This window comes from Hemibagrus wyckioides, linkage group LG19 (assembly GCF_019097595.1).
Source record: "Hemibagrus wyckioides isolate EC202008001 linkage group LG19, SWU_Hwy_1.0, whole genome shotgun sequence".
Taxonomy (NCBI): Eukaryota; Metazoa; Chordata; class Actinopteri; order Siluriformes; family Bagridae; genus Hemibagrus; species Hemibagrus wyckioides.
Window position 1 is genome coordinate 21785001 of NC_080728.1, and position 15000 is coordinate 21800000.

Here is a 15000-nt window from a genome sequence, read left to right on the forward strand (position 1 = left end):
CTACACTCATCTACACTCATCTATACTCATCTATACTCATCTATACTCAGATATACTCATCTATACTCATCTATACTCATCTATACTCATCTATACTCAGATATACTCATCTATACTCATCTATACTCATCTATACTCAGATATACTCATCTATACTCATCTATACTCATCTATACTCACATATACTCATCTATACTCATCTATACTCATCTATACTCACATATACTCATCTATACTCACATATACTCACATATACTCATCTATACTCACATATACTCATCTACACTCATCTACACTCATCTACACTCATCTATACTCACATATACTCATCTACACTCATCTACACTCATCTACACTCATCTATACTCACATATACTCATCTATACTCATCTACACTCATCTATACTCATCTACACTCATCTATACTCATCTATACTCACATAAACTCACCTATACTCATCATACTAAATCTATAATCCTCTATACTCATCTATATTCATCCTGATACTAAACCTATATTCACCCATGCTCACTCCTCATATTAAATGTATACTTGATTATACTCACCTATACTCTCTCCCATACCAAATCTATACTCATGGTCATATTAAAGAAAGTACATCTATACTCATTTATACTTATCTATACTCATCCTCATGCTAAATCTACTGTATATTCACCCATAGTCATCCTCATATTAAATCTATACTTATGTATACTCACCCTCGTACTACATCTATACTCATCTATACTCACCTATACTCAACCTTTACTAAATCTACACTCACCTTTACTCATCTGTATATTTATATTTATACTTATATTTATATTTATATTTATATTTATATTTATATTTATATTTATGGCATTTATACAGAGCGATGTACAAAAGTTCTTTGAAGTCTCTATCATGGGATAGTACGGGTCACTATCCATACCATCCAGAATATCACTAGTTTAAACTCTACTTGTATGAAATAGAGCAGGAGTAGTAGAGCACACATGCACAAGTACCTGAATGAACTGACTGAAGACTTATTCTGTTATATTATTAGGCTATATTATTATTATTATTATTATTATTATTATTATTATATGAAATATGCAGCACAGTTGGTGAAATAAAGCTGTGAGTGTTTGAACTGGAATCATCTCTCCATGGTGGACACACGACTTCACACCCAGACTGAAAGAGAAGTGAGAGTTTTAAAGGTTAAATTGTTTGTGTGATGGCTGAGAGTAGATCATCTCGTCCTGTCAGGTTTGTTTATGAAGGTTCACCGCTGCACATTTACCCCTCATTTAACTGCCGTCAGCGAGGAGGACATTCATCAGCTGGAGAGAAAAACCACAGACTAATATCACCTTCACTCTATTAAAGTATGAGGAGGAACTTTCAGTCCTTCATCGACTCGGATTCCGAGTCCCAGAGCAAGAAGAGCGATGATATTCCTTAAGTTATCTTCAGACAGAAGAGTAGAGACTTTACATACGCTCAGATAATCAGACTGTCTTACTGGGTATTTCCTAATGGTTTTCATTCTAGCTTTCCAGATAAAGGACACATTTGCACACTCGTAGCAGTAAAGTTAGCTAGATCTGAAAACTCACACCATAAAATTTACGGAGAATTTACTGAATCAGTCTCTCTTGACTCTCGACTCTTCCACAAGGTGATTTTTATTTAGATTATTTCTCTCTGTGGTTTAATGAATCAGAAAATCCTGCAGACGTGAATAAAAGCCTAAAAGCCTTTACATTTTTAATACATTTAAATGTATCTTATTTATTGAGAACTAGGTTTCATCCCAAACCACACGGAATAAACAGCAGAAAATAGAAGGATTCAGGCTTCCAGTTTTCAGACATTCATGTAGGGACGAGAGCTCAGACTGGGACCAGTTGGAATCTGATTACTGGTATTGTGTTCAGTCCATCAGGAATTAGGTAGAAATGAACACTAGATCATCAGACTCTGTGATATTTGGAACAGTTGAACACAGCTCTCACAGAGAGTTACACTCTCTGTGTCTCACTGTGTCTCACTGTGTCTCACTGCTACGAGTTTAAAAGAGGAATCCTGTGTTCTGAAAACATCCAATTGTTCGGTAAATAAATTAATATCTCTCCATAAAGACACACAGAGTCATTAGATTGATTAAGATTTAGAGATAAATGAACTCATACCCTGTCTAATGTACAGACTGATATTATGATGTCATTAGATCATTAATTATGCTGTTTCATTTTGTTGGACGTTAAACTGAAAATTAAAACTTACACATTTATAGAAATTGATTAAGCAAGACTTATTTTTTTTTCTTTCATTATGGCTTCATAATTCCATGTTCTAATCAGATTAATCTGTATCTTTTAACTCACGAGTTGAACTCATAAAAAAACAGCAACTTTTTAAGAACTTTGTCTAACTTAAGAACTTAAGTCTTGTTTGAGAACTTCAAAGAATTCTGGGATGCTTTGGTGAAGCTAAGATTAAGTTTAATCATCCAGGAAGTGAAAACAACCAATCAGATGGCAGCAGTGGAGATTTACTCTGACTGTTAGACACTTCGTAGACCTACGTGATCTATAGATCTTTTATTGGTGAGATGATTGGATGGCAGCTGAGCTCCGAAGTCCCTTCATGACGAGATGAGAACAGAAACACTGATAACATCACCGACACACAGGACATGCCCCGGATTCTTACCGTGTTCTCTGTGAAATTATAATCCAGTGAGTATTGCAATTTGCCCAGTTTTTCCTGCTCCTTAGGCTCGGCTTCCTTTTCGCCCTCCGAGAGTCCGGTCTCCACTTCGTCTTCGTCCTTCAGAGCCTGAAGGAGACATCCACCAAGAGTCAGTCCACTCGGCCCCATTCCCTGAAGCTGAGCCGCCAAGCCATGGTCTCCTGTATAAACCTCTTTTAAAGGGATCGAGCACTAAAAACACCACAGTGATCAACACCACGACATGCTTGGTGATGGTTCAAACCCCGAACCGTGACCCCCATCCCATCCCCCATCAGCAAACTGTAAGCGCCTCTACAGCCTAGTCCTCATCAAATCAATCATCAGATGGTTTGCACAGAGGATGAGTGTAATGGGGGTGCAAGCATTTTGGGAAATCGAGCTTCTCAGAAGCAGATCAGAATCGTTTTGGTGATGTTTCAGGCATGGAAGGAGTCAGAAGAAGGGAGGTGGAGTGTGTGGCGTCAGTGTGCGTTCGTTCCTTTCTGGCTAGTCTGCAGTGTGAGGGCTGAAACGTGCTCAAACTCTCATTCAGTGGATTAAAGATCTCTATCTTTAAGCTAGATTAGTCAGTAAAGCATGCATGGCATTCTCGTTCCCCAAAACAGGTGGGTTTTCTCACTGACCCCCTGAACCCTTTGCATCATGCTAGCAGGAAGTGGTTAAAGAAAACAAACAAACAAACAAACAAACAAAAGGGCTGGTAACGAACATGGGGCCTGTCCTATCAGCTGTCAGGTTAATATTTTGTGAGAGCAGAAGGCTGAACCAAATTGATTTCTGTTCTTCAGCTTTGACCTTGACGGCTAATGAAGATTTTCCTTCAGGACTTCACGCTCGGATCTTTGAGCTGCGCTTTTTAGACATTTTGCCATGTTTTTTATGGAGGTATAGCAAATTGCTTGTAATTGTTTGAGAAGATAAGGAAAATCTTGATTAGCTCACCTCACTAGATGTCCAATCACGGCAGATTTCAGCTCGTTAACATGACTGAATGTTGGCACAATAGAGGCAGATTAGCAGTGTATGCTAAATCCCAGGACTTCCAGAGAGCCAGAGTTCAGGAAGACCTTTAACTCAATCACTGGAATGTTCTTCAGCTCTTTTGCTTCTAGAGGAACTGATTCTTAGTACTTTGTGGAAAATTTTTGCAACCCAGAGCCTGGTGGAGCTTCATAGCTCCAAAAGGGTAAGAGACGCTAGGTTGAAGGACTAGCAGACCGCATTCTGGGTAAAGGAAACATTCCAGACGCTTGGTTTTGGATTGGTTTTGTCCTCATTTGCAGGTTGGATGAAAACATCTGCCAATTAGAGCAGAGTCTGGTGAAAGTTCACCATGTTCCTTCTGCATAATAATAATAATAACAACACTGTGACTGGACGAGACGGTAAAAAAAAATAACAAAACGCTGCCTGATCATCAGCTATCTTCTGTGATCTTCTCCTTGACCTTTTTGAAAGCCCAGAGAAAAAAGAGTGATTTTAAAAAGAGTGTCTCGGGGATTGAAAGATCATGCCGGTCATTGTGGAAAAGCTTTTTGCATAATTTGTACGGCTAATGAGTGGAGTGGTCTTTTCCCGCCGGACGAATTGTCAGAGTGGAAAGTTCAAGTGGGTGAAATGAGGAGCCGTGACTACAACACGTCCGTCTAAACATCTGCCAACACAAATCAACGTGGTTCAGCCTGGACCAAGCGTAACCCGAACACTTCAGATTCATTCATTCATTCGTGTGTAGAAATTTATACGGTTATATATGTGCGTACGCCGAGTTACACACATATATAGTGTAGATAAACATGTATGCAGAATTTACACAATTCTCTCTAAGGCTTTAAAGTCAAGAGGCTAAACAACATCATCGCAGCAGGCTAAAGAAGATCCAACAGCAATGAGGAACCTACCGCCAGTGCCAATCCCGAAAAGTCATCAAAACACAGATAAGGAAGGACATAGAAGGAAGAAACACAAATTAAAACACACCGCACAAACACACAGGGCAAACACATGTGTACGGGCGCACCGGGAGAAATGACCAGGCACACGCTCAAAACTCGCGCAACACCTCACCGTCGCTATGGTTACCACTCAGGGTCACGGCTAATGAAGGGAACGCTACCCTGTGTGTTTACAATGAGTGTGTGTTAGTGTGTGATTATAGTGAGTGTGTGTTAGTGTGTGATTATAGTGAGTGTGTGTTAGTGTGTGATTATAGTGAGTGTGTGTTAGTGTGTGATTATAGTGAGTGTGTGTTAGTGTGTGATTATAGTGAGTGTGTGTTAGTGTGTGATTATAGTGAGTGTGTGTTAGTGTGTGATTATAGTGAGTGTGTGTTAGTGTGTGATTATAGTGAGTGTGTGTTAGTGTGTGATTATAGTGAGTGTGTGTTAGTGTGTGATTATAGTGAGTGTGTGTTAGTGTATGATTACAGTGAGTGTGTGTTAGTGTGTGATTACAGTGAGTGTGTGTTAGTGTGTGATTATAGTGAGTGTGTGTTAGTGTGTGATTATAGTGAGAGTGTTAGTGTGTGATTATAGTGAGAGTGTTAATGTGTGATTACAGTGAGTGTGTGTTAGTGTGTGATTATAGTGAGTGTGTGTTAGTGTGTGATTATAGTGAGAGTGTTAGTGTGTGATTACAGTGAGTGTGTGTTAGTGTGTGATTACAGTGAGTGTGTGTTAGTGTGTGATTATAGTGAGTGTGTGTTAGTGTGTGATTATAGTGAGTGTGTGTTAGTGTGTGATTACAGTGAGTGTGTGTTAGTGTGTGATTACAGTGAGTGTGTGTTAGTGTGTGATTACAGTGAGTGTGTGTTAGTGTGTGATTACAGTGAGTGTGTGTTAGTGTGTGATTATAGTGAGTGTGTTTGTTTGTGATTATAGTGAGAGTGTTAGTGTGTGTTTATAGTGAGTGTGTGTTAGTGTGTGATTATTGTGAGTGTGTGTTAGTGTGTGATTATAGTGAGTGTGTGTTAGTGTGTGATTATAGTGAGTGTGTTAGTGTGTGATTACAGTGAGTGTGTGTTAGTGTGTGATTATAGTGAGTGTGTTAGTGTGTGATTATAGTGAGTGTGTTAGTGTGTGATTATAGTGAGTGTGTGTTAGTGTGTGATTACAGTGAGTGTGTGTTAGTGTGTGATTACAGTGAGTGTGTGTTAGTGTGTGATTACAGTGAGTGTGTGTTAGTGTGTGATTATAGTGAGTGTGTTTGTTTGTGATTATAGTGAGAGTGTTAGTGTGTGTTTATAGTGAGTGTGTGTTAGTGTGTGATTATTGTGAGTGTGTGTTAGTGTGTGATTATAGTGAGTGTGTGTTAGTGTGTGATTATAGTGAGTGTGTGTTAGTGTGTGATTACAGTGAGTGTGTGTTAGTGTGTGATTATAGTGAGTGTGTTAGTGTGTGATTATAGTGAGTGTGTTAGTGTGTGTTTATAGTGAGTGTGTGTTAGTGTGTGATTATTGTGAGTGTGTGTTAGTGTGTGATTATAGTGAGTGTGTGTTAGTGTGTGATTACAGTGAGTGTGTGTTAGTGTGTGATTATAGTGAGTGTGTGTTAGTGTGTGATTATAGTGATTGTGTGTTAGTGTGTGATTATAGTGATTGTGTGTTAGTGTGTGATTATAGTGAGTGTGTTAGTGTGTGATTATAGTGAGTGTGTGTTAGTTTGTGATTACAGTGAGTGTGTGTTAGTGTGTGATTATAGTGAGTGTGTGTTAGTGTGTGATTATAGTGAGTGTGTGTTAGTGTGTGATTACAGTGAGTGTGTGTTAGTGTGTGATTATAGTGAGTGTGTTAGTGTGTGATTATAGTGAGTGTGTATTAGTGTGTGATTACAGTGAGTGTGTGTTAGTGTGTGATTACAGTGAGTGTGTATTAGTGTGTGATTACAGTGAGTGTGTGTTAGTGTGTGATTATAGTGAGTGTGTGTTAGTGTGTGATTATAGTGAGTGTGTGTTAGTGTGTGATTATAGTGAGTGTGTGTTAGTGTGTGATTATAGTGAGAGTGTTAGTGTGTGATTACAGTGAGTGTGTGTTAGTGTGTGATTACAGTGAGTGTGTGTTAGTGTGTGATTACAGTGAGTGTGTGTTAGTGTGTGATTACAGTGAGTGTGTGTTAGTGTGTGATTACAGTGAGTGTGTGTTAGTGTGTGATTGTAGTGAGTGTGTGTTAGTGTGTGATTATAGTGAGTGTGTGTTAGTGTGTGATTATAGTGAGTGTGTGTTAGTGTGTGATTATAGTGAGTGTGTGTTAGTGTGTGATTATAGTGAGAGTGTTAGTGTGTGATTACAGTGAGTGTGTGTTAGTGTGTGATTACAGTGAGTGTGTGTTAGTGTGTGATTACAGTGAGTGTGTGTTAGTGTGTGATTATTGTGAGTGTGTGTTAGTGTGTGATTATAGTGAGTGTGTTAGTGTGTGATTATAGTGAATGTGTTAGTGTGTGTTTATAGTGAGTGTGTGTTAGTGTGTGATTATTGTGAGTGTGTGTTAGTGTGTGATTATTGTGAGTGTGTGTTAGTGTGTGATTATAGTGAGTGTGTGTTAGTGTGTGATTATAGTGAGTGTGTGTTAGTGTGTGATTATTGTGAGTGTGTGTTAGTGTGTGATTATAGTGAGTGTGTGTTTGTGTGTGATTATAGTGAGTGTGTGTTAGTGTGTGATTATAGTGAGTGTGTTAGTGTGTGATTATAGTGAGTGTGTTAGTGTGTGATTATAGTGAGTGTGTGTTAGTGTGTGATTACAGTGAGTGTGTGATTATAGTGAGTGTGTTAGTGTGTGATTACAGTGAGTGTGTGTTAGTGTGTGATTACAGTGAGTGTGTGTTAGTGTGTGATTATAGTGAGTGTGTTTGTGATTATAGTGAGAGTGTTAGTGTGTGTTTATAGTGAGTGTGTGTTAGTGTGTGATTATAGTGAGTGTGTGTTAGTGTGTGATTATAGTGAGAGTGTTAGTGTGTGATTATAGTGAGTGTGTGTTAGTGTGTGATTATAGTGAGTGTGTGTTAGTGTGTGATTATAGTGAGTGTGTGTTAGTGTGTGATTATAGTGAGTGTGTTAGTGTGTGATTATAGTGAGTGTGTTAGTGTGTGATTATAGTGAGTGTGTTAGTGTGTGATTACAGTGAGTGTGTTAGTGTGTGATTACAGTGAGTGTGTGTTAGTGTGTGATTATTGTGAGTGTGTGTTAGTGTGTGATTATAGTGAGTTTGTGTTAGTGTATGATTTATTCTAAATGCTAAAGCTAATGTAGTGACCTCATGTCATGTGCTCGACACGTGTAAGTGTGTAGTGTGTAGTGTGCAGTGTGTAAGTGTGTAAGTGTGTAGTGTGCAGTGTGTAAATGTGTAGTGTGTAGTGTGTAAATGTGTAAGTGTGTAGTGTGTAGTGTGTAAATGTGTAAGTGTGTAGTGTGTAAATGTGTAAGTGTGTAGTGTGCAGTGTGTAAGTGTGTAAGTGTGTAGTGTGTAAATGTGCAGTGTGTGTGTAAGTGTGTAGTGTGCAGTGTGTGTGTAAGTGTGTAGCATGCAGTGTGTGTGTAAGTGTGTAGTGTGCAGTGTGTGTGTAAGTGTGTAGTGTGCAGTGTGTAAGTGTGTAGTGTGCAGTGTGTGTGTAAGTGTGTAGTGTGCAGTGTGTGTGTAAGTGTGTAGTGTGCAGTGTGTGTGTAAGTGTGTAGTGTGCAGTGTGTGTGTAAGTGTGTAGTGTGCAGTGTGTGTAAGTGTGTAGTGTGCAGTGTGTAAGTGTGTAGTGTGCAGTGTGTGTGTAAGTGTGTAGTGTGCAGTGTGTGTGTAAGTGTGTAGTGTGCAGTGTGTGTGTAAGTGTGTAGTGTGCAGTGTGTGTGTAAGTGTGTAGTGTGCAGTGTGTGTAAGTGTGTAGTGTGCAGTGTGTAAGTGTGTAGTGTGCAGTGTGTGTGTAAGTGTGTAGTGTGCAGTGTGTGTGTAAGTGTGTAGTGTGCAGTGTGTAAGTGTGTAGTGTGCAGTGTGTGTGTAAGTGTGTAGTGTGCAGTGTGTGTGTAAGTGTGTAAGTGTGTAGTATGTAGTGTGTAAGTGTGTAAGTGTGTAGTGTGCAGTGTGTGTGTAAGTGTGTAGTGTGCAGTGTGTAAGTGTGTAGTGTGCAGTGTGTGTGTAAGTGTGTAGTGTGCAGTGTGTGTGTAAGTGTGTAGTGTGCAGTGTGTAAGTGTGTAGTGTGCAGTGTGTGTGTAAGTGTGTAGTGTGCAGTGTGTGTGTAAGTGTGTAGTGTGCAGTGTGTAGTGTGTAGTGTGTAGTGTGTAAATGTGTAAGTGTGTAGTGTGTAGTGTGTAAGTGTGTAGTGTGTAAGTGTGTAGTATGCAGTGTGTAAGTGTGTAAGTGTGTAGTGTGTAAGTGTGTAGTGTGCAGTGTGTGTGTAAGTGTGTAGTGTGCAGTGTGTGTGTAAGTGTGTAGTGTGCAGTGTGTGTGTAAGTGTGTAGTGTGCAGTGTGTAAGTGTGTAGTGTGCAGTGTGTGTGTAAGTGTGTAGTGTGCAGTGTGTGTGTAAGTGTGTAGTGTGCAGTGTGTAAGTGTGTAGTGTGCAGTGTGTGTGTAAGTGTGTAGTGTGCAGTGTGTGTGTAAGTGTGTAAGTGTGTAGTATGCAGTGTGTAAGTGTGTAAGTGTGTAGTGTGTAAGTGTGTAGTGTGCAGTGTGTGTGTAAGTGTGTAGTGTGCAGTGTGTGTGTAAGTGTGTAGTGTGCAGTGTGTGTGTAAGTGTGTAGTGTGCAGTGTGTGTGTAAGTGTGTAGTGTGCAGTGTGTGTGTAAGTGTGTAGTGTGCAGTGTGTGTGTAAGTGTGTAGTGTGCAGTGTGTAGTGTGTAGTGTGTAAATGTGTAAGTGTGTAGTGTGTAGTGTGAAAGTGTGTAAGTGTGTAGTATGCAGTGTGTAAGTGTGTAGTGTGTAAGTGTGTAGTGTGCAGTGTGTGTGTAAGTGTGTAGTGTGCAGTGTGTAGTGTGTAAGTGTGTAGTGTGTAAGTGTGTAGTGTGCAGTGTGTGTGTAAGTGTGTAGTGTGCAGTGTGTGTAAGTGTGTAGTGTGCAGTGTGTAAGTGTGTAGTGTGCAGTGTGTGTGTAAGTGTGTAGTGTGCAGTGTGTGTGTAAGTGTGTAGTGTGCAGTGTGTAGTGTGTAAATGTGTAAGTGTGTAGTGTGTAGTGTGTAAATGTGTAAGTGTGTAGTGTGAAAGTGTGTAAGTGTGTAGTATGCAGTGTGTAAGTGTGTAGTGTGTAAGTGTGTAGTGTGCAGTGTGTGTGTAAGTGTGTAGTGTGCAGTGTGTGTGTAAGTGTGTAGTGTGCAGTGTGTGTGTAAGTGTGTAGTGTGTAAGTGTGTAGTGTGTAAGTGTGTAGTGTGTAAGTGTGTAGTGTGCAGTGTGTGTGTAAGTGTGTAGTGTGCAGTGTGTGTGTAAGTGTGTAGTGTGCAGTGTGTAAGTGTGTAGTGTGCAGTGTGTGTGTAAGTGTGTAGTGTGCAGTGTGTGTGTTAGTGTGTAGTGTGCAGTATGTGTGTAAGTGTGTAGTGTGCAGTGTGTGTGTAAGTGTGTAGTGTGCAGTGTGTAAGTGTGTAGTGTGCAGTGTGTGTGTAAGTGTGTAGTGTGCAGTGTGTAAGTGTGTAGTGTGCAGTGTGTGTGTAAGTGTGTAGTGTGCAGTGTGTGTGTAAGTGTGTAGTGTGCAGTGTGTGTGTAAGTGTGTAGTGTGCAGTGTGTAGTGTGCAGTGTGTGTGTGTAAGTGTGTAGTGTGCAGTGTGTGTGTGTAAGTGTGTAGTGTGCAGTGTGTAAGTGTGTAGTGTGCAGTGTGTGTGTGTAAGTGTGTAGTGTGCAGTGTGTGTGTGTAAGTGTGTAGTGTGCAGTGTGTGTGTGTAAGTGTGTAGTGTGCAGTGTGTGTGTAAGTGTGTAGTGTGCAGTGTGTGTGTAAGTGTGTAGTGTGCAGTGTGTAGTGTGTAGTGTGTAAATGTGTAAGTGTGTAGTGTGTAGTGTGTAGTGTGTAAGTGTGTACGTGTGTAGTGTGCAGTGTGTGTGTAAGTGTGTAGTGTGCAGTGTGTGTTTAAGTGTGTAGTGTGCAGTGTGTGTGTAAGTGTGTAGTGTGCAGTGTGTAAGTGTGTAGTGTGCAGTGTGTGTGTAAGTGTGTAGTGTGCAGTGTGTGTGTAAGTGTGTAGTGTGCAGTGTGTGTGTAAGTGTGTAGTGTGCAGTGTGTGTGTAAGTGTGTAGTGTGCAGTGTGTGTGTAAGTGTGTAGTGTGCAGTGTGTAAGTGTGTAGTGTGCAGTGTGTGTGTAAGTGTGTAGTGTGCAGTGTGTAAGTGTGTAAGTGTGTAGTGTGCAGTGTGTAAGTGTGTAGTGTGCAGTGTGTGTGTGTAAGTGTGTAGTGTGCAGTGTGTGTGTGTAAGTGTGTAGTGTGCAGTGTGTGTGTGTAAGTGTGTAGTGTGCAGTGTGTGTGTAAGTGTGTAGTGTGCAGTGTGTGTGTAAGTGTGTAGTGTGCAGTGTGTGTGTAAGTGTGTAGTATGCAGTGTGTAAGTGTGTAAGTGTGTAAGTGTGTAGTGTGTAAGTGTGTAGTGTGTAAGTGTGTGTGTAAGTGTGTAGTGTGCAGTGTGTGTGTAAGTGTGTAGTGTGTAAGTGTGTAGTGTGCAGTGTGTAAGTGTGTAGTGTGCAGTGTGTGTGTAAGTGTGTAGTGTGCAGTGTGTGTGTAAGTGTGTAGTATGCAGTGTGTAAGTGTGTAAGTGTGTAGTGTGTAAGTGTGTAGTGTGCAGTGTGTAAGTGTGTAGTGTGCAGTGTGTGTGTAAGTGTGTAGTGTGCAGTGTGTGTGTAAGTGTGTAGTGTGTAAGTGTGTAGTGTGCAGTGTGTAAGTGTGTAGTGTGCAGTGTGTGTGTAAGTGTGTAGTGTGTGTGTAAGTGTGTAGTGTGCAGTGTGTGTGTAAGTGTGTAGTGTGCAGTGTGTGTGTAAGTGTGTAGTGTGCAGTGTGTAGTGTGCAGTGTGTGTGTAAGTGTGTAGTATGCAGTGTGTAAGTGTGTAAGTGTGTAAGTGTGTAGTGTGTAAGTGTGTAGTGTGTAAGTGTGTAAGTGTGTAGTGTGAAAGTGTGTAAGTGTGTAGTATGCAGTGTGTAAGTGTGTAGTGTGTAAGTGTGTAGTGTGCAGTGTGTGTGTAAGTGTGTAGTGTGCAGTGTGTGTGTAAGTGTGTAGTGTGCAGTGTGTGTGTAAGTGTGTAGTGTGTAAGTGTGTAGTGTGCAGTGTGTAAGTGTGTAGTGTGCAGTGTGTGTGTAAGTGTGTAGTGTGCAGTGTGTGTGTAAGTGTGTAGTGTGCAGTGTGTGTGTAAGTGTGTAGTGTGCAGTGTGTGTGTAAGTGTGTAGTGTGCAGTGTGTGTGTAAGTGTGTAGTATGCAGTGTGTAAGTGTGTAAGTGTGTAAGTGTGTAGTGTGTAAGTGTGTAGTGTGTAAGTGTGTGTGTAAGTGTGTAGTGTGCAGTGTGTGTGTAAGTGTGTAGTGTGTAAGTGTGTAGTGTGCAGTGTGTAAGTGTGTAGTGTGCAGTGTGTGTGTAAGTGTGTAGTGTGTGTGTAAGTGTGTAGTGTGCAGTGTGTGTGTAAGTGTGTAGTGTGCAGTGTGTGTGTAAGTGTGTAGTGTGCAGTGTGTAAGTGTTTAGTGTGCAGTGTGTGTGTAAGTGTGTAGTATGCAGTGTGTAAGTGTGTAGTGTGTAAGTGTGTAGTGTGCAGTGTGTAAGTGTGTAGTGTGCAGTGTGTGTGTAAGTGTGTAGTGTGCAGTGTGTGTGTAAGTGTGTAGTGTGTAAGTGTGTAGTGTGCAGTGTGTAAGTGTGTAGTGTGCAGTGTGTGTGTAAGTGTGTAGTGTGTGTGTAAGTGTGTAGTGTGCAGTGTGTGTGTAAGTGTGTAGTGTGCAGTGTGTGTGTAAGTGTGTAGTGTGCAGTGTGTAGTGTGCAGTGTGTGTGTAAGTGTGTAGTATGCAGTGTGTAAGTGTGTAAGTGTGTAAGTGTGTAGTGTGTAAGTGTGTAGTGTGTAAGTGTGTAGTGTGCAGTGTGTGTGTAAGTGTGTAGTGTGCAGTGTGTGTGTAAGTGTGTAGTGTGCAGTGTGTGTGTAAGTGTGTAGTGTGCAGTGTGTGTGTAAGTGTGTAGTGTGTAAGTGTGTAGTGTGCAGTGTGTAAGTGTGTAGTGTGCAGTGTGTGTGTAAGTGTGTAGTGTGCAGTGTGTGTGTAAGTGTGTAGTGTGCAGTGTGTGTGTAAGTGTGTAGTGTGCAGTGTGTGTGTAAGTGTGTAGTGTGCAGTGTGTGTGTAAGTGTGTAGTGTGCAGTGTGTGTGTAAGTGTGTAGTGTGCAGTGTGTGTGTAAGTGTGTAGTGTGCAGTGTGTGTGTAAGTGTGTAGTGTGCAGTGTGTGTGTAAGTGTGTAGTGTGCAGTGTGTGTGTAAGTGTGTAGTGTGCAGTGTGTGTGTAAGTGTGTAGTCTGTTATTTGGGATGCAGCTCTAAACTCCCAAATACTACATTCATTTAAAATCTTAAATTCCACAAATCTTTTATTCCTAAAGCCCTAAATCTTTAAAGTCCTAAAATGAATGTGTGTGTGTGTGTGTGTTTCTTCAATTGCTAATCCGAATTAAAGTGATTTCGGCTTTCCGACTTTTACACGGCAAATTAAGGCGACTTTGTCAATTATTCATTTAAAGTGTGTCTTGCGTGTGTTCTGTGTCAATTAATATGCAAAGCGAGGTCAGAGAGCCGCTGTCACAATTTACGCTCTAATTCACGAGTGCGTTGTTAAAAAAGGGGGCGAGCCTCCTTCTCACTCTGGCTAATTAGCTAGCGTCATTTCTCCGGGTCGATCCCACATCATAGTATAAGCAGTAATCATATGCAGCACTACAGAAAATGAGAGAAAAACAAACAGAAAATTCCAGAACATAAACTACAGTATCATTTTTTAGCTAGCAGAAAGCAGCTTGTTACACTTTTGTGCCATTTACCATGCCAGGCTTTCAATCCTGTAATTAAAGTCAGCAGTCAAGCAACAGCGTTAAGAGACATGTGATCTGATCAGAGCAGGTTTCATATCAACAGTGAGCCACATCGCAGTAAAGTGCGTGTGATAGAAAGTACTAGAATAAATTCAGCAACAGTGTCTTCATGCATTCTCTACTGATTAAAACCGAGGCAAGCAAGGCGGCTCTGCAGTGCCTTTACCTCCGTCTTGGCTCCCTCGATCACGTCCTTCATGTTGATGGCGTTCTTGCCCTTGTCCTTGCCCTTTTTCTTGTTCTTCTTCTTGAATATCCACTTTTTGCAGATGCAGAAGCAGCAGGACACAACGAGGACCACGGCCACGAACGCAATGGCCACGATGGCCCATGATGGCACTGCGGTGGAAAAAAACATCAGTGTGTTAGTTACTGGGAGAGGATCATCTCAGAGTTCTGCTCTACAGCGATGAGCTCCTCAGGGTCCTGTTCCCATCATACCCTATGGTTCCTACATTTCCAAACCACTAGGTTCTCATGGTCATTTACCCAATTCCCTCTATTCCCAGTCCACTAGGTTCTCAGGATCCTAATTTACCAGGGATCTGAGTTTAGAAGGTTCAAGGATTTTTGAGTTCTGTTTGTTTTTCAGGGATCCTGTGTTCCTAGTCCACTAAGTTCTCATGATGTTGTTCCCAAGTTTCTAACTCACCAGGGATCTGTGTTCAGAAGGTTCTGTGTTCTAGATTTTCAGGTTCTTGGCCACAGGTTCCTCTTTCCTCCCAATTCCCTATTACCCATGCTACAATGTTCTCACTGTCTCCGATATTCCCAGGGTTCTTCCAGAAGCTACACTTCCTAAATCCCAAGACTCCTTACTCCTGTAGTCCTACTCTATGAAATCATGTCCATCACCAAATCTCAGCTCTCCCTGCTCCTACATTCTCAGGCTTTCTTCTTCCCAGTGCCATATTTTTTTTCTTTGGTTGTTTTGATGTAGTACTCTCAGGTTCTTGGAACACGGAACCTGCAATCATAAGGACGAATCTCTTTGTTGGAGCACTTAACCGCTAACGTGCTTTTTTTAATGTATGCTAATTTGAGGTAAAGTTTAATTCTAGTTCCCAAACTGATTCTGCTAATAAACCCTCATGTATCCGAGTACTACTTATAATAATCCTGAGCCAAAATGGCTGCCATGATAAAATACACCTCATATTTTTGTGTAAAGTTTAGGCTTTGTGAACCCATTGGATGAGTAGCATAACCTTCACTAGCAGCAGAACCTGAGGCAACATGGCCACCATCATGAACTGCTGAGTTATT

At 41.0% G+C, this 15000-nt stretch overlaps 1 protein-coding gene across 3 annotated transcripts in view; it reads right to left on the reverse strand.

Moving 5' to 3' along the window:
* Window positions 1–15000, reverse strand: part of syt1a (synaptotagmin Ia) — a 294930-nt gene that overhangs the window by 42764 nt on the left and 237166 nt on the right. For 2 of the 3 annotated variants that reach the window (XM_058416698.1, XM_058416697.1), the window contains 2 exons: window positions 13901–14073; window positions 2711–2836 (listed from right to left, as the gene is read on the reverse strand). In XM_058416698.1, the coding sequence (XP_058272681.1) occupies window positions 2711–2836; window positions 13901–14073 (299 nt within the window). The remainder of the gene's footprint in view (window positions 1–2710; window positions 2837–13900; window positions 14074–15000) is intronic. The other variant, XM_058416699.1, reaches the window with a different exon arrangement.